Source organism: Oratosquilla oratoria, chromosome 1 (assembly GCF_046742065.1).
Source record: "Oratosquilla oratoria isolate Oo_2021 chromosome 1, ASM4674206v1, whole genome shotgun sequence".
Lineage (NCBI taxonomy): Eukaryota > Metazoa > Arthropoda > Malacostraca > Stomatopoda > Squillidae > Oratosquilla > Oratosquilla oratoria.
Window position 1 is genome coordinate 61205632 of NC_134777.1, and position 19854 is coordinate 61225485.

General features: G+C 44.5%; 1 protein-coding gene across 5 annotated transcripts in view; it reads right to left on the minus strand.

Annotated features, from left to right (window-relative positions):
* Positions 1 to 19854, minus strand: part of LOC143032120 (uncharacterized) — a 447989-nt gene that overhangs the window by 10221 nt on the left and 417914 nt on the right. For 2 of the 5 annotated variants that reach the window (XM_076196657.1, XM_076196609.1), the window contains exons 5-10: positions 8520 to 12381; positions 7007 to 7603; positions 3501 to 6778; positions 2875 to 2994; positions 2515 to 2668; positions 1477 to 1716 (exon numbers count right to left, since the gene is read on the minus strand). In XM_076196657.1, coding sequence (XP_076052772.1) covers positions 1477 to 1716; positions 2515 to 2668; positions 2875 to 2994; positions 3501 to 6778; positions 7007 to 7603; positions 8520 to 12381 — 8251 coding nt within the window. The remainder of the gene's footprint in view (positions 1 to 1476; positions 1717 to 2514; positions 2669 to 2874; positions 2995 to 3500; positions 6779 to 7006; positions 7604 to 8519; positions 12382 to 19854) is intronic. The other 3 variants (XM_076196747.1, XM_076196825.1, XM_076196700.1) reach the window with 3 other exon arrangements.

A 19854-nucleotide genomic window follows, 5' to 3' on the forward strand; every position in this document is an offset into this window, starting at 1 on the left:
CTGGGTCTGTGGGAAAGTCTTTCTTATATAGAATGATGCGTCGATCGTCAGGGTGAGGATTGAGATGGCTTGTCTGTGCAAAATGATTTATGAGTGTTTGCTTGTTGTCTGAGGGTAAGTTGACTTTTTTTTTGTGGTTATTGCTCTGTGAGAGCTTGTTGTTACTGTTGGATAGTGTAATGCTGTCGAGTGTCTTGTTAGCTTTTTGGTATTTGTTTCGTGATTGTTTTGACAAATGTTTGCCAATTTGGTGTTTTTGTTAATTTATTTTGTTGTTCATTCCAGTGTTAAGTGCTTGCATTTGGTTTATGTTCTGAGGGATAGGTGTGGGGGTATTGTGTTTGTGTGTCGCGTTGTTTTATGAGGCTTTGGATTTCTGGTGTAAAGTTTGGGTTGTGTGATTTCCTTCTGCCTCTGGGGATGTATTTCTTGTCTGCATTTTGTCTGGTTGTATTGAAAGTGTGTACAACAGTCTCTATCTGTACTACTCAATACCTCAAATTGTTGTTCTGTATCTTCAGTGAAAGCTTCCCAGTTTGCTCTTTTGTAGTTGGTGTATGTGTGTCTGTGACTATGGGGTGTATCGTGGTGACTGAAAGGTGTTTGGATCCGAGGGCTCCAACCACTTTCCAAGAAGTTGTTATGGTTAAACGGGGGGGGGGGGAACAGAAATTAGAGATCTGCCCATGAGTTGTTCATACTAATGTATATGTTTTACTGAACACATATTTTTAATTTGAGTACTTCAGTGAGTTTTTGGCTGTCCGGGAGTATTGGAATCTTCAGGGATTCAGGGTATTCACCAATCCCTGAATACCCTAGTACTGTTGGACAGAAAAAAAAGCAACACTGAGGTGCTAAAATGAAAACATGCGTATAGTAAAACATGTACATCAGGTTGAACAACCCATTGACTGATCTTCAACTTATGTCAAAGGAAGGAATGAAGTAAAAACAAAAGTTCTAACCCGAGTATATCGGAATGAAGATGAAAACATGGTTATTTCTGAGTGAGTGAGTGAAACCGTGAGTCATTGATTACAAGTAACCTGATCTTCATCTTTGGCCTGATTTCTGCAGCTTAAAAATTATGGTTTATGATCTTAATAAAGCGGGATAAAAAAATAAAAAATGGCATGATAATGTAATTTAGAGGTTCTTCTTGTATTACATGACTACGTTTGGGAAGCCTTGTTCATTACAATAGACATCCAGAAGACACAAAGTTGACATTCAAAAGACACCCAAAGGATATTTTAGGATATCCAAAGGACACCCATTGAACATTCAAAGGACACCCATTGAACATCTAAAGGACACCTGTTGGGCATCTAAAGGACACCTGTTGAAGACAACCAACTGCCTCCTAAGGGTGCCAGAAAGGTCTCAGGAGAGTCCCACAAAGATACCCAAAGGATACTCTAGCAGCGCCCGAAAACGAGTTTCAGTCACACAACACATCAAGGTATCACAAACCTCCAATAACTTCGACGGAGTTGGTGGTCTTATTGTCTACTCCTTCGGTAGTAAACGTGTGGCGCCCGTCCCTCGTCAAGACACTCTGGGTCATGTATCGCTCTCCATCGGTGGAACTCTTCAGCTTCCGGTTTAGACCGTCGTCCTCCGTGGTTGTGATTGTCTGAATCGTCCGGTCACCCCCTTCTGGTTTTCTGGACGAGCTGTTTTTGGTGCCTTTGAATTTGTTGTCGGATTTACCTGTGGGTTAACATCTGTTATACAGTGTATTCAAAGAGCGAAGCGTTGGAAAAGTCAGAAGGCCTGAACTAGATAACTCGTTCAACCTGATGATGTTCTTAACCTAATGATTTTTTTTCCAACTCTGCTTACACTAGTTAACAAAGATTGAGGTCAGATTACAACAAATGTGAGTCTAATTTTTGAATGATAATTTTGATTAATAGTTATTTCCTGAAGTTCCACTGACTGGAAACCCGCTCCCTTACAGCAAGTAGCAATGGTCCTTATGACCTCCCATCTTTTTAGGAAGAAATATAGGACTGTCGTCTATGTTGCATTAGTGTGGGGCTGTTTCCCTGTCATTGGCTTGTAGTAGTGAGAAAAAGGGAGCAATTACTGGCTGCCAGCTCTATTTCCGCAAAACAGAGGAAGATAGGAGCAATCACTGGTTGTCATCCCTCCTTGTATGAAAAAAGGAAGGAAAGATAATCGAAGTTGGCACAACAAGATCTTTGGTTCGGCCTGGTGACCGCGTGTCAAGCCCACAGGGATACTCCTCCAGATACAGGTAAAAGTGCTGATGGGATTTGAAGATGAGATGATTCTCTCCTATGTCTGTTTTGCAGGACTACTACCTACAGCTTTACTGGTCAAAGGGAAAGGTAGGAATGTGAACATGAGGGAGAAAAGGAAGAAGTTGGAGAAGCAAGATATGGGGAACAAATGGGAGAGGAGGAAAGTATGAAAAAAGAGAGAATAAAGGAAAAGGAAGGAGAGAGGAGAAAAAAAAATGAGAAAGGAGGTAAAATGAAATACCTGCTGAGGACATTTCTTTGGTCTCTGAGAGAAGTTCACCTCCACCGGAGAACCTCCTGGAACCTCTTCGGATGACTCGACGCCCCTTGGTCTTGGTGACCTTCTGTCCACCCACCACTTCTTCCTCCGTCTCCGACCGGAATCTCTGGCCCTCCTTCGAAAATCGAAGGAAGAATTACTAGACATTTATCAGTGAAATTCACTCAATCCCCAAATATGTTCGCATTTGTTGTGGATTCTATTCTAGTGTATCAATGTTATTCATCTTAACTCTAACTCGACTTTGCTCTATTTGTTGTCATACATGTAGTCTTATGGAAGTGATTTGAATATTTCCCGGAGTCAACTGGTTCAACTTACCTTTTTGACGAGCTTACCCTCCGTGCCCGCACCAGCTGCCCAGGCCTCCAGTTGTCGGGAGGCGTTCGTTTTGAAACTTCGGTCGCTTCTCCCACTGTCTGTGCGGACCACCTTCGTCATCTGTGGGGGTCGTTGGATTTATGTTGATTATGCAGGAAAATGTTTAATACTTCCTTCAAGCCTTTAACTACCTCTAGTACTGGAGCTAAATATATTGTATAATGGCAGCTAGAATAAGAGATTAAGTGCCGTTCCGTATGGAAGGAGATAACCGAGATAGGCTACAATTCTTCTGTCACTCAGGGAGGCCCACATAGTTAGGATAAGAAGCCGTTCCAAGATCTGTTCCGCAATTTTCGGCTATAAGACATCCAAAAAATGAATACGTATGACGAATGTATGTTTTTATATTCAATGAATCTCCTTTACAATGTGTTGTTAATGAAAATGTTTTGTCAAAACAGTTTTGTTCCATATTTGAACTTATCGGGATCCGAGTTACGGCCCATGGCTGCTCTTTCTGGAAAATATGTATAATGAAGCTCTGGCTCACCCGTGACATTGAAATATGTATTTTAATTTTCTACTGTTTCTGACAAATTACATTATTAACGTTCGTGACTTACCTTTTCGGTGGTTCCATCCCCGAGTCTCGTCTTCCTGACGGTCGTTTTGGTTTTGATCCATCCTTGACCATCAGGGTCGTGCACTACCGTCTCGCTTTTAACGATGGGGTCATCGTTTTCCGAATTTATCCTCTCCTTTTTTACCACCGTGGTCACTGCTAACTTGTCGTCCAGTCGACCTCTCTTGGTGCTGCCACGTCTTGTCACAGGCTTGCCCGATGGACCCTTACTGGAACAACTTTCCCTTCGAGAGTTGGTGGGAGATTCTCCTCGAAGAGTCCTCGGAGGTGTAGAGCCCTTATGGGATTCCCTTGAGCATTTACGACACGGAGGCGCCGAGTTCTGTTTCTTTGGAGGAGGAGGTCTGAGTGGGGACCCTCCACGGGTATCTGAGGTAGACCTTGTCCTCTCACTAGTCTTTTCCTTCACAGGCTTCTTCTGTGGTTTTTCCTGTTTCCCCTTATCCTTTTCTTCCTCTCCGAAAACCTCGTTTTCACCCACGCTCATATTACTCAACTTTCGAGAGGAAGGATCATCTGTCTTTTGTTCTTGAGGAGGATCACTGTCCCCCATCTCCTTCTGGTATTGATGTGTGATGTCATTTAGCTCTTCTGAAAACGAAAGTGAAGGTTTGAACTGATAAGCATCTGATGACCGTCTAGAACTGTCATCTCTTGAAAGGATGCTAGACAAAGAAACTGGTCTGTCGCGATCTGGGGTAGATTCTCTGTCGGGTGTGGTCTGCGATCTCAATGGTCCTCGCTCTCGTGCATATCTCATAGAAAACGGCTCGAAATGAAAGGATTTCGTTTTAGATTCTACTGTAGAATCTTGGATGTCAGAGAAGACGAAAGATTTTGGGGAGGAAGCTTCAGGTGATGTATGTACCTTTTCAGTTTGCCGAGCTCTTGAAGAAGGGGAATTTTGAAAAAGTGGGCTTTTTAACATTGAAGCCTTCTTCGAGTCTGCTCCTGACGTCATGGTCTTCATGGTAAGTAAAGGCTTCCCAAAGTTGAAGGGCTTGTAACTGCTGGGCCTCCAGCTAGATCCGGACTCCTCTTTAAGTTTCTCCTGTTCTCGTGGTGGGGTGCTTTCTCTACTATGAAGTCTCGACCTGAACGAGGACCGAGAAGGACTAGGGGAGAACTGTGATGTTTCGACAGGCATGGTCGACTTTATCTGGGAGGTTGGCTTGAGCGAATCTGTTTGTGTAGGAACTATGTTCTCTTTTTGATGCGAGGATTTCTTAATTTTCGTGTCCAGGGAATTTTCCGAAATCAACTGAAGTTTCGACCCTACCTTCGCCAATTCCTTTGGTATGACACGTTCTGGGGTTGCCCTGGGTGTCGTCATCGGAGATGAAGATCGAGATCCAAGTCTCGACGAGGAACGAGACCCGGGTCGAGAGTCACTTAAGATTGAAGATAGACTAACAGGACCTCGCATGTCTCTTTCCCATTGAGAAATGTCATTAATAGAAGACGCAGGTGTGCCTGACTTACTGATATCTCTTGAGGTATCTTTCGAATCAGTCCAGTCATATCTGTCATGATATTCTGGTCTGTTGTCGGACGGTCCTGAAGATCTTCTTAGATAAGACATTTGGGAACTTTTGGATACACGTTCATCATCCCTGAGACTGGAGGTTCTTTTGAACACAGGAGAGTCTCCCACCACATTTGTGGTGGGTTCCACCGCAGTTCCATTAGAGAGGCAATGTTCATTCGAGGAAAAAACATGATTTTCAGGAGACTTTGTTGTATCTCTGGGAGATTCCAAAGATCTTCTCCTTTCTTCATCTAATCTATCTATTAACGTGATATGGTCTGGCGATATGGTATTCAACATTTTATCTAACCATTCCTTTCTGGATTTTGGGTCCTTTATGCTCGATCTCTTTTCTTCTTTTCTTTCAAAAGCTGGAGGTGGTTCTTCTTTTCCCGTAGGCTCCAAGATGACAGGGGATGGGTCAGAAGTTCTGCTCATTCTCGAGGTCCAGTTTGCGAATTTTGACCGTAGTGAAGGTGTCTTTGGGGAGTCCCCAGCCTTGGAAAGTGATGTTGAGGATGATTCAGATGGATTGAGACCATTTGCTTGAATGTGGAGGGGAGGAGAGATCTTGCGTTCTGGAGCTACAGCTGGGTCCTCTTTAGCATTAAGACTCAAGGGAGATGTCCAGTGTATTACTCCTGAACGCCTGGTAGGATGTGAACCAGCATTCACTACATCTAATTTCTGTATGTCGTCTCCTGTTACGTTGAATATGTCGGACTGACTTTTTTTGGGGCCTTTTGACCTGGCTGAGGCTGAATTGTTTCTCATGTCTGAGTAATCGTCTATCCTTTCAAATTTCGAAAGGTCACTACAGTCGAGATGTGACCAAGACTTAAGAGGAGCCAACATTTTCTTAACTATATAAGGAGACGTTATCTCTTCTGAAGATGGTATATTCTTTGCCTCAGAATGGCTGACGTTACTATTGGGGACCTCCGTATGACCATTGAGTCCTCGTTCTTCAACTTTTTTATCTTTTGACAGCTGTCTTGTAATGAAACTTCCATGCATTTTGACTAGCTCCTTGATCTTTGTGGAGACAGGTTTCATAGAGAAGTTCTTATTCAAACGATTTTTTTCATCCTCTTCTAGTCGCTGTCTCTGAATTGCTTCCCACTCAATCAAACTATTCTTTTTCACTTTCTGTTCTTTCGAATCTTTTCTGTTGTTATCCTTGTCTGCAATTTCCACAGTAACTTCTCTAAAATTTTCGGCATTAGAAGTGGAAGAATCTTTCCTCGCTTCCACCTTGGAAGATTGCTTCCTTGCTTCGACTTCTTTTTCGCTCATCAACGTCGAAAAGAACCCATCTGAAGTCTTTCTTGAAACTTCTTCGTCCTCCTTCAAAGGTGGCTCTGAAGCGGACCCATCAGTATCTGGATCTGAATGATCCGAATCTTTGGTGATCTTGATTATTCTCTCCTTGTTCTCGAGCTTCACGTCGTCAGGGTTTGTTGTCAGAGTAAAGGTAGTCAAATTACCCTTCCCCTGACTCTTCTGTTTGCGGTTCTTCTGGTTTATATACTCTTCTTCTGTGAGGTTGGTGAGGCTGGTCTCAGGTGGACTGTGTTGGTCGACGTTAAAAGTGAAGGTAAAGATCTTGGGAGGGGACTTTGTGGCTTCCGGAACGTCCATGGCGCAGGACGTAACGAAGGCAGCAGAGCTATCACCTTCAGGGACTCCATCGGGCTCAGAGGTGAAAGCTTGTGGGTCCTTGTCTGTTGCTGTACAGAAATAGAGAAGAATTAAAGACAGAAAAAGTATGTAATATTCTCTATCATATGAAAAAAATTGTATATATCTTTTAAATTGAGAAACGTTAATTTCAACCTAACTCTCTAACCTAAGAATATCAAGAACACAACATCCTTTACTCTTTAAAATGTCCGACTTTGTATGTTTCTACCCATTGGCTCAAGACAACCTTTATCCCTTTTACTGGCAAGTCTTACCTGGTCCAAGTACTGTGGTTATCACCGGGTTAAGATGGTTAGGAGAACTGTAAGCCAAGCAATGGAGCATTGGAGACGATATTAGCGGCGTTTGGATGTCTGTAGTTGTAGTAGTAGTGGTAGTTATTGTTGATGTTGGTTCTGTATTGTTGGCAATAAAAACATTACTATTAGCGCCAGCGGCAGCAGCAGAAACCTGGTTTGCTTCCCGAGTCTGTGTGACCTCAAGGTCAGGAGTCTCTGAGCTGTCTCTTGAGGTTTCATGGGTTATGTTGTCATCCTCTCTGTCTGACTGTTGGACGTCATCGGCAACAGAGGTAGATAGGGAACAAGTTTGTGTTTCAACCTTTGATATGGGGAGGGAAGCGTTGAAAGAAGGAGAGGGGGAGGGAGGAAGAGAAGGGGAGTCCTTTGGGCTAGACTCTCCAGAGAACTTCAGTCGCTGCGTCTTGACAGTATTTGTAACATTTGCTTCTGATTCTTTTATTTTCGGGGTTTGCTCCTTTGCTTCGCTTCCTGTGATCTTCGAAGGGACGGATTCTTCACATGAATCACTCTTACTTTCTTTCTCAAGTAGGTAGCCGGAGTTCTGAGGCTCTGGAAATCAAGGTTCTGTATGACACAGGAATCGTCATCGTCATCATCATCATAATCATCATCATCATCATCATCAAAAGTGTGACTGGCCTGTCGGCTGCAAGAAGGGTTAGCGGATGCACCAAATGATCTACTCTAAAAACAACTCAACAGAGTAGGCTTTGGCTATCGGCCTGCGCAATTCACTCACAATTAGTAGAGATTAGTTTCATTACTCTGATGTAGGTCTGTTAGTGTTGAACCAAACTACGAACGCCAATCGAACAATACATTCACACACCACTGTATTATTGGACCCATCTCCCAGTAAGCGCACTAAATATTAGAAAACACCATCGTCATAGTAGTTTGTAATACAAGTAATAAAAGTCTTGCGCCTCTTTCCTACGCAGAGTTAGTTCCTCTTGTTTTGAAGGTTATTGCACACATCACCAACAACATATGGCAACAGCAGAGGACTACTACGGATCCATGCAGCAGCCTGTGGCCGGTTACGGTTAGGTCCGAGTGAGAGCTAGCTGGTTTTCAGAGGCCCCACCCGACCCTGGCCCGGTTCGACCAGGCCTGTGGCCCACCACCTCCACCACAACCTCCACCACCTCTGCTACCACCACCCACCACCTCGTTAGCCGGAGAATGGGTGGACTGGAGTGGCATAAGATGGACTGGTGAAACGGGCAAGCAGAGATCTCCGCGTAAGCGCTGAAACACACCCGCAGTCTCACATTAGTGGTTTAGCCAAGCATCAAGGGACAAATCGTGTTACAACTACTCCAACATGCGCCACATGCGTAGGCGGGGATACTACTTTACATGATATTGTTTATTTTACAGAGGAGATACATTTTGTTTACATTATAATAAATATCTATCAACTAACATTATAGTTTTCCTGTAATAGAATTTTATTACTTACTTGGTGCGGTGCAGCCTTTCCCGGTCCGGCAGGATCCCCACGTGGTCTCCGCCTTGATCGTCGGGGCTCTGGAGGCCCGGAGAGCTGAGACATGCAGTGTGGTAGTCACACGTTCCATAAGTACCTCCTCTTCGGTGTCAGCTGTGGGCTCGCCGTCACTCTCGTCGCCCGGGTAGGATCTCCTTTGCATGAAGGCCTGGGTCATCCTTGACACGTGGGTGTCCCCGCCTGAGGAGTTGGGGCAGGTCCTAGTTGCCGGGACGTCCGAGAGTGACTCTTGGCTGGACGCTGACGAGGAGCCCTGACTACCTCCGCCGTTAGTGATGGAGTGCCCTCTTGCAGGCTGACCCCGGCGGGTAGTTGTGTGAGTGTGGCTGTTAGAGGAAGACTGGCTGAATGCGTTAAAGGCAGCCCTGAAGTCAATGCCTCTCTCTGGGAGGGACCCACTTTTTCTCCGAAGAGGCTGAACTGGGTTGGAGGGTGGCTGAGCGTTAGAAGGACGGTTAGGTTGAACATGCCGGAGTTTTATGTTAAAGAAGCTTCCGTTAGCTACGTCAGAAGTGTGAGTCACATCGTTAATGGATGAGTTATGGGAGCTACTGTACTGTCTGAGTGTCGATGAGGAGGAGGAGGAAGATGAGGAGGAGGAGGAAGTTCTAGTACTAGTAGTACTACTTTGTCTCACCTCCTCCTGCACAGTGGGCTCGTCGCGCTTACCTACGCTATCCCAGTCGAATGATGCACTCTTCCGGTGCTCCACTTTCTGAGGCCAGTCTCCTGACTCCTTGGTCTCTAACATGACGTTCTCCACCGATCTTCTCTTCAGGATACTTTTCGGCTTGGGAACATCGTCTGGTTTCATGATGACTTCGGGGATGGCTTCTCTCTTCCTTATGCTCTCCTCGAGGAACTTCATGAGTTCGGTTGCGTCTTCTTTTCCCGTCGGAATAGGGAAATCGTATTCTTCGACGTTCTGATTCAACTGCTCGGCTGTCATAGTGGTCGGGTCTGGTCCAGGGATGGATTCGAACTTGGAGCTACTTCGCGGTGTTGGGGCTTGTTCGGGGAATAGATTGAGTGGGCTGTCACCAAAACGCATGGCAGGTTTTTTGCCACCGTTAACTGTTTTTGGTGGTGGAGGAGGTTCTTTCTTGGTTGTTTCAGTCGGCGGAGGACTAGGGTTGTCACCGAACCTCATTTCTCTGACTTTCGTCGTCGCCATCTGCTTCTCGGTGGTTTCTTGAACCGTGACTTCACCAAAACGCGTCTCCCGAGATTTGCCATTCCCGTTTTTGACAGGCGCATTCTGAACACCACCCCAGTCGTGCTTAAGGTCACCGAAGCGAATTTCATCCTTCTGAGGCTTTTTAGACCGGGATCGTCTTGGTGGCGCCACAACCTCTGAGGGTTTGGCAGAAGGGTCAAACGACACTCGGGGTCTCTCTGAGGAGGGATCCCGGGTCCTATCTGAATGATACTCAAGCATGTTTGTATTCTTGGGCAGGTTAAGGTTCTCGTCCACTTTTGCCGCCGCCTGTTCGGTGAGTTCTTCACCTATTCTGTAACTTTCCTCGCGGAGGTCTTCAAGCGCGTCTAATCCCCCTCTGCTCCAGGCAGACGACGACTCGGTAATGTTAGAACTGACAGAGCTGTAGTCGGTAGTTGAAGTCAAGCACACATTCATAGACTCTAGTCTCTTTCGGGCACGGGTTACCCACTCAGGTTCCCTACTTGCTGTTGAGGCCCTGTCTGAGACCTGCTCGACAGGACGTGGAGATCGTAGACTCCTTCTTTCTTTTGCAAGACGAATCCACGACGGCTGGTCTTCCTCTTCTTCGTGAGTCAGGTGTCCTGTGGAGCGGCTGACGGTGCTTTTGCTTCTTCTTCGAGGTGGAGAAGGATCTCTTCTGGACAGGTCTTCCCGCTGGGGAGAAACACTCTCCCTTTGGGAAGAAGTCTTGTTTTCTCTCGTGGGCGCCACAATGACAGTGTTATCCCTCAGTGGTTCCAGATAAGGTTCTGAAGATAAAGGACCTATCGAAGAAGATTGAGTAGGCAGGGTTTTTATCGCTGAGGGTACTGAGCTAGGTGGCTCTATTTCGTTTTTGTTTTCTAGTGTAGATTGCTCTACGGAGAGTTTCTGTGACAACAGTTTAGATCGACGTTTTTTCCGTTCAGGCCTTTGGACAGAATCAACTGATTTACTCACTGAACGCCTGCTGGCCTTTACTGCCTCTATGATCCTTTCGTGCGCAGGCACAATGGAGTCCAATGACTGTGACCAACCACGCTGTTGCTGCTGGTCCTCTGGTGATTGTTTGGGCCCGCTTGTTTCCTCTTGTGCCTCCTCCCGAAGTTGGTCCTGACTTGCTTTAGTTTCTCTGTCTATTCTTGGTGCAGAAACTCCTCGAGGAGGTGGAAGAATGTCATGTGATGTAGGTTCTGAATCACTTGTAAGGTTCGTGCCAAAGAGGTAAGTTCGGATGCCTTCCTTCTCTTTTTCTAGAGTAGGGCTCGACTGGACTTTGAACAAAGGTGATTCACTTCTACTGTCGTCTGTGTCTTGATCTAAAGAGCTCATAGACTTCGAACGCAAAGAATTTTGGCTGAGAAGGACTGAAGAGACATAGGAACCGGACGAAGAGTCCTTCCTCTGACGTCCTTCTGACAGACTTCGCAACTGTTGACGGAGCTGTTCACGAAGGGCCTTCCGCTCCCGACGCTCTTGCTGAATCTGCCGCTTCTCAATAGTCTTTCTCACGTTGAAGGCGCTTGCACGGGTTGGTCTATTTTCTGAGTCGCACTGACGTACGAACATACGTGAAGTACTGTCCTTTCTGTAAGGATCTGGTTGACTCACTATTGAGACATTGATCCCGCCATGGACTTCTGGATAAATCTCGATTGGGATGATCCTTTGGACACCCTTCTTCTCTTCCCTTAGAGACCTCCGGGAGTTCAAGTCTCGGATCCACAGGGGCTCTACGTCCTCTTCCTCCTCTTTGCTGACTAAACTGCTAGCTGATTTGCTCTTCTTCTCGTTGATCCGGATGACCGTCCTCCTGTTGACCACACCTGAATCAGCGATACTTTCCCGATCACTGATTACTACATCGGCCTCAGAGGATGACCTTGAGTCTCGTCTTTCAATCTGTGAGGCGGATTCAAGGCCACTGAAGCTGCTGAGGCTGACAACCTCAGATTGGAGGACAAGAGGTTGATAGATTTGAGTAATACAGTTTAGTTTCTTTTTATTACTTTTGTTGTTACCAGGAACGTTAACATTGTCTTTGTTTTTTTCAAAGGTTGTCCCCGATTCTCTGAAAAGTCTACTTAACAACGGACTTGGCACCGATTCTCTCGAACTATTCAATCTAGCCGCAGTATTGTTCAGTTTATCTCCAGAGCTATGCAATATTTCTCTAGAACTGTTCAACTGATCTCCAGAACTGTACAATTTATCTGTCAAACTACGAAGTCTATTGTTGTCACTTAATGAAGGCGCTTTTCTCACGTAAGCGCTCTTTCTCGTGTCACTGACAAAACTCCTTTCGGACAAAAGTTCGCTATTTCGTTCGCTGAAGTAGTCCTTGTTCGAATGATCTTTACTCGAACTCTGGACATCTGCGTCCACAACTCGCGGGATAACGAGGTCGTCCTCCTTGTTGAGGTGCTGCTGTTGGTCTTTCTTTTCTTGTTCGCCCTCCTCTTCCCTCTCGTCCTCGAGGTGTAGGGAAGCGACGCTTTCGGCCGAAGACCTTCTGGATCCTCTGGAAGGTGGACGCCGACTCCCAAGGGCACCACTTCGACCAACTGCGCCTTTGACCTTCTGCGGGGAGTGATCGAGACGGGTCAAGGCCACCTGTAAAGGATATAATGGCGTCAGCAGCGAATGGATATGGTGTCAAAAGTTAGGAGGAGCGGTGTCTGAAACAAGATAAATTAGTATCAGAAATAAAATACAATGATGTCAGAATGAGGTACACTGGTGTCAAACAGGGGTCAAAATTCCTTCTCCCTCTCCCAGTCTTCTTTCTTTATATTTTGTTCTTTTCTTCCTTTCCCCTATTTTTGTCTTCACCTTCTCTTTTATCCTTTATCCCTCTTTTTCCAAATTCCCTCCTTTGCTTCTTTTTTGTGATTTTCTTTTCTTCACGAAACTTGTCAGATGCTTCGACCTTATTTATCTTTCAGGAGATCATTAGCCGTTAATATCTGGTAATGGACCATGGGTTGGCCCAAAGATCACTCAATGAAATGATTATGTATTGCTATTTGAATTGTGTGAGAAGCATTCATCTTGCAAAGAAGGTTATTCCAAGGCAGATTCTGTGTTGATAATATAATGTTTCAATGCTGATTGGTAACTTGAACGGAGACAAACAAATTTCTTTTGTGTGCCTAGAGAACATTTCCTCTTCTGGGTTTCTATGGGTAGTGGTATGGGCTATGGATGAACTTGTGTGATCTGTCATGTAATGTTTGTTTATTGGGTTGGGTGTATATGTGTTTTCTATATGGATAATATATTTGGAGTCAGGTTAGGCCATAGTACATTTGTGGCTAATATGTTACGGGTGTGGGGTTTTCTTTCCATGATGTAGGTTTTGGTCACATGATGTGTGATAGATGTTCAAAGTCGATGGATCTTGCATAGCTGTATTGTGATGACTCGTACGAGAATATAACTTCTGAGGAAATATGGTACGTACACAAGTGCTGTTCCTGGACAACTTTTCTTTACAAAGGATTACAAAGGTATAGCATGCCGACAGGAGACTTTTTGGTCCATATCTAGGTCGGATGTGAGAAAAAAAATCATAATAATAAAAAATTAATAGATAAAAACTATGATAATGTAAATAACAAATAAAATACATAAATAAATGCATAGGTATAGTTAAATGATAAACAGTTAATAGTAAATAATGATAAATTGACATATACTAATAATAAATGAGAATCAAACAGATATATGATAAAACAAAAACAAATAATATAAAATATAATCATTACAGCATCTTGCTTAGGTGTTTATCTAAATTATTCTTAAAGCTTCGAAATGAACTACAGTACATTGCACTACCTATGCAGGAAGTTTATTCCATTCGGTTGGCGAAGTTGTTTCTACCTATTTCCAAATTGAATCTATTTCCGGACAATTTGAGATCATTGTTTCTTGTCTGATTCTCATTCAATGTGAAAATTTTGTCACTTTTGATGTCAATTCCCTTTAGAATTTTTAAGACCTGTATCAAGTCACCTTTGAGTCTACGCTTTTTTTTTTAGGGAAAACAGGTTCATATATTTTAGTCGATTTTCGTATGATTTATTTTTGATATTTGGAATCAGTTTTGTGGCTCGCCGTTGTACTTTTTCCAGTCTGTCAATGTCTTTAATGAGATTCGGTGACCATACGGAAACAGCATATTCCAAATGTGGACGAACTAGCGATTTATATAGCTTGTTAATGAGTGATGGACTTTTGAAATCAAAAGATCGCGCAATCAGTCCTAGAATCTTATTTGCTTTCTCAGAGGCTGAAATACACTGCTTGGATGATTTGAGATCGTTACTGATAATTACGCCGAGATCTTTTTCACTATCCACTTTTGTTAACGAATTTCCAAATAACTTGTAATCGTACTTACTGTTATTTTTACCTATGTGCATTACCTTGCATTTACTTGTGTTAAATTTCATTAGCCACTTTTCAGACCATTGCTGTAATTGATCTAAATCTACTTGAATATCTAATTGGTTTAAGTGATCATTTGCCATTCCGCACATTTTTGTATCATCAGCAAATTTGGAAACGGTAGATTTTAGTCCATGGTCTATATCATTTATATATACTATGAATAGAAGTGGCCCAAGAACGGAACCCTGAGGAACTCCACTTGTAACATTTTTCCATCCAGAAGTTTTTCCATTTAAAACAACTCTCTGTTTTCGATTATTCAACCAATTACTAGTTCAACTTAATAGGCTACCTCTTATTCGGTGCGAAGCTAATTTAGTAAGTAGCCTTTCGTGTGGGACGGTATCAAAAGCTTTTGCAAATTCTAGATATATTAAATCTATATTGTTTCTTTTGTCATAATTCGAGATAACTGTGTTGTAGAATTCGAGTAAGTTAGTCACGCAAGAACGTTTTTGTCTGAAACCTTATCTAATCACATCCGTGCCCCTTCCTATTTTTTCTCCTCCTCCCACACCCTCTCACTCCCAATTACTTTTCCTCTATACTTTCCTTTCATTGTTCCTCTTTCTCCACCTCCAAACTCCCTATACCTGCCTCTACCTCCTTCCTACTTCATCTACCATCCTCCCTCTTTCTCCCTTCCGCCTTCTCCCTTCCTCCCTCTCCGGCTCCTTGCCTTTCCCTCTCTTTCCCTTTCTCCTTTCTCTTCCCTCCCGCTCCTTCCTTCTCTCTCCTCTCCCTTCCACTCCCTCCCTTTCTTCCTTTCCCAACGTCTCCATTCCCCTCCCTCCCTCCCTCACTTTCTCTTCTTCTCTTCTTACGCTCACTCAGTTTCCTCTTTTGTTTTCTTTTCTTCCTTGACCTCATCTACCGCACTTCCCCTTCTCTCCTCCCCTTTCTCTCCCTTTCCTCTCCTAACCTTTCTCCTTTTTCCTTTCACTTTACTCCTCACTCTCTTCTTTCCTCTCCCTTCTCTCCCTTTCCTCTCCTAACCTTTCTCCTCTCTCTCTTTACTCTTCCCTCTCCTCTTTCCTCTCACTTTTCTCCATTTCCTCTCCTACCTTTTCTCCTCTCTGCTCTCTCCCTTCACTCCTCTCTCTTCTCTCCTCTCTCTTCTCTCCTCTCCTAACCTTTCTCTTCTCTCCCTTCACTCCTCCCTCATATTTCCTCTTCCTTCTCTCTCTTTCCTCTCCTAACCTTTCTCCTCTCTCCGCTCTCCCTCTCTTCTTTCCTTTTTCTCCCTTTCCTCTCCTAACTTTTCTCTTCTCTCCCCTTTCTCCCTTCACTCCTCCCTTTCTTCTCTCCTCTCCCTTCTCTCCTTTTCCTCTCCTAATCTTTCTTCTCTCCTCTCCCTTCTCTCCTTTTCCTCTCCTTATCTTTCTCCTCTCTCCTCTCTCTCCCTTCACTCCTCCCTCTCTTCTCTCCTATCCCTTCTCTCCTCCCTCTCTTCTCTCCTATTCCTTCTCTCCCTTTCCTTTCCTAACCTTTCTCCTCTCTCCTCTCTCCCCTCTCCCTACACTCCTCCCTCGCTTCTCTTCTATTCCTTCGCTCTGTTTCCTCTCCTAATCTTTCTCCTCTGTCCTCTCTCTCCCTTCACTCCTCTCTCCCTTTCCTCTCCCAGCCTTTCTCCTCTTTCCCTTCACTCCTCCCTTTCTCCTCTCCTCTCCCTTCTCTTCTTTTCCTATCCTAACCACTCTTCTTTCTTCTTTCTCTACGTTATCTCCTCCCATTTATTATTTCACATACCCTCTCTCCCGTCTCTTCCTTTTTTTTCCCCTCTCTTGTCTCTCCTGTCTTTCATGTGTTTCTTCTCCTTCTCTCGTTTCCCGCCCTCTATCCTCTCCTCTCTCCCTTCCTTCCTACCCCTCCTGAAGGCTGACCTCTGTGATGATGACGTCACGGTCTGATTCGTGATTCGGAAGCTTTGGCCGCCAGGGGCGCTGGCTAATTGGTCACGAGGTGGTGAGGCGGGCAACTCGACAGAGGGAATCAGTTGCGCCTGCGCAGGTAGTGTTGCTGCCATATGCATGCGAAACATAAACAAAAACACAAAAGAATCTTCAACTAATTGTACAAAACACACAGACTGTAAGAGAACGCAAGCAAATATATAAGAAATTAAACAAGTTGTATCAAATATAGGAATTCAATTGGGATGTGAACAAATGCACACAAACTTGCAATTCATTGCATAAGATACAACTTGCACAAAAGTAAACAACTTAATTAGAAATGAAAGAAACGTACACAAACCTACAGTCAATGACACAAAATACAAAAAATTAACAATGAAGCAACCAAGTGAAAAAATGGAAATAATTTCCCAAAATTCCCAATTTAGTCGAGGACTGAGATGAACTCTCAAAAAACTACAAACACACAATTCTTTTATTATTTTTTTCCATTGTGTAGTCCCGTAACTTTTTGATAAACTCGTTCTTATTGAAAACTGCCCACGGTAACCCCTCCCCTACCACTGGACCCGGACCTTGGTGCAAGGACCCACCCCACAACCACCCCACCCCCATGTATTATTTTTGGTTACCATCATGCTCTTTTCATTCAGCCTTGGAGACGCGGGTCGCGCGCCCGCACACGCACATACACGCGTACACACACACACACACACACACACACACACACACACACACACACACACACACACACACACACACACACACACACACACACACACACACACACACACATGCACGGACAAGCACACACGCAAGCAAGCGTACATACATACACGCACACATTCATGCACACGCTCACGCACACACACACCCTCACGCTCACGCGCGCGCACTCACATGCACACACATTCACGCACACGCTCACGCACACACACCCTCGCGCTCACGCGCGCGCACTTACATGCACACACACTCACGCGCACGTGCACACACACACACACACACACACACACACACACACACACACACACACACACACACACACACACACACACACACACACAGCTAACCAGACAGACAGACAAACAAACAAACAAAACACATATCCACGTAAGCACACACATGCACTGGTCTATGCAAACAGAAGGTAATTTGACTCAATTACGTCAACGAGACCAAGGGAAATGGGACCAAAGATTGGTATAAATACTTCCGCATTGGAGAGTCTGTGGACAGGAAGACCGAGCGAGCGTGAATGAGGAAGAATGTCGAGCAATTGGAGACTCGAACTCCGAAAGGTCACGTGAGGTTGCAAGAGAGCGTTGCCAATCACGTGTGGCTGAGGCGGGTGACTCTCTCTTTCTGTCTCTCTTTGTTTCTCTCTTTCTGCGCTTCGCTTTCTGCCTTTCTCTTTCTTTTTGTCTTATTCTTGTCTGTCTGTGTCTTTCTGTCTCTCCTTCTATGTCTATCTCTGTCTCTCTTCCTCTGTCTCTGTCTCTCTTTTTATCTTTCAGTCTTTCTCTGCCTCTTTATGACTTTCTGTCTCTTTCTCTCTTTGTCTCTCTGTCTCTCTCTGTCCCTGTGTCTCTTTCTCTTTTTTTCTCTCTGTCTATCTTTCTATGTCTTTTCTCTATATCTGTCTCTTTTTATCTGTCTCTTTCTGTCTCTGTCTTCCTGTATCTTTCTTCCACTCTTTCAGTCTTTCTCTTTCTCTCCCTCTTTTCTTTCCCCTCTCATCGCATTTTTGTGTTCGTTTCAGTACACCTGTTTTAATCTTAACAAACGTACTAATAGGGTGGTCGATGAATGGAATAAACTTAGTAACCATGTAGTAAGCGCTGAAACTATCAGTTGTTTTAAAAAACGATTAGACAACTTTATGGATGGGGATGACAGGTGGTGATGGATACGGAGCTGCCTAGTGTAGGCCTTATGGTCTTTTGCAGTCTCCTTTATTTCTTATGTTCTTATGTTCTTATGAGCTTGTGTCTATGGACACAAAAACAAACAAAAACAAAAACAAAAACAAAAACAAAAACAAAAACACCGGGCGACGATTCTCGGTAGCAATACGAGGGCCACGAAAAGGGAAAAAAAAAAAAAAAAAAAAAAAAAAAATTCTCTCAGCTGAATAAAATCGTCTGACGAAACAAAATTGAAAAAAGAACATCTTCACAGGTTCCTTGGGAACAGGAGAGATAATCTTCCGACGAAAAGAATGGTCTGGTTTTAGAAAGAATAAATTTTCCGACGAAGAATAAGATAGAAATCAGGTTACACTCCATAGGTTCAAACTTTAATGGCGGGTGGGGGGGCAGATAGGGAGGAGCTTCTTCCTTGAATAAAATCCCCTGAAGGTAGCTAGAGAAGTCTAGAAGAATGAAGTCCTTTGTGTGAAGCCAAAATGAACAGAGGTACACTGCGTGGAGTTACTGAACCTAACCTAACCCAACCCAACCCAACCTAACCTAACCCAACCCAACCTAACCTAACCTAACCTAATATAGCCTAATCAAGCCTAATATAGCCTAACATACGTTACCCTACCCAACCCCCAACCCACCCCAACCCAACCCAACCTAACCCAACCTTAACAAAAAAAATAGCCTAACCAAGCCTAATATAGCTTATCCTAGGCCAAGCCTAACCTAGGTTATTTAGCCTAACCTAAGGGTAATCCAGCCTAACCTGGGCTACCTTTGCCTAACCTAGTCTAACTTTGCCTAACCTAGTCTAACTTTACCTAATCTAGCCTAACTTAACCTTATCTGAATCAATCTAACATAGCCTGATCTGACCTGTTCCGATATGACCTGACCTGACGTAACGTAACGTAACGTAATTCAACGTAACTTAATATAACGCAACGCAACCAAAGTCTGATTCAGCCATTGCATTTGATATGGTCTTCTATTGTTTTCCATCACCCTGGGAACACCTACTCACTCTCCCAATCATTCCCAATCGTCGAATCAACCTCACCTGATCGGTAATATCAGAAAAACCATACCTCATCATCCCCGACGTCTCTTCAGCTACCAACCAATGAGAACGTGGGGTCTCTGGCGGGGCGACCAATCACAGCCCGGGCTTCAACCCATCACGTGCTGCTTTAGACCCAATTCTCTTCCCGTCACGATTTGGACCCCAGTGGTTCCCGATCTAGGGTCTGTGGGCCTCTGAGGGTCCAAAAATCGAAAATAAATGGTGATGGATGCTTAAAGATGCATTTTGGTGTTGAAATTGGACCCTCCCCTCCCAAAAAAATAACACACACACACACACACACACACACACACACACACACACACACACACACACACACACACACACACACACACACACACACACTCAGACACAGACACAGACACAGACATACAGACAGACAGACAGACAGACACAGACACACACACTTCCCTTTAACACAGTTGTGTTCTGGCAAGCGCCGGACGATTTTATTCACACACGCACGTCACTTAAGCCGGAAGGGAGGAGGGAAGGGAGGAGGGAGGAGGGAGGGATGGAGGGAGGGATGGAGGGAGGGAGGGAGAGAGGGAGGGAGAGAGGGAGGGAGAGAGGGAGAGAGGGAGGGAGAGAAAAAAGGAGGAGGTAGGGAGGGAAGGAAGAAATGAGGGAGAGAGGGAGCGAGATTGGGAGGGAGCGAGAGTGGGAGGAGCGAGGGATAGAGCGAAAGTGGGAGTGTGAGGGAGCGGAG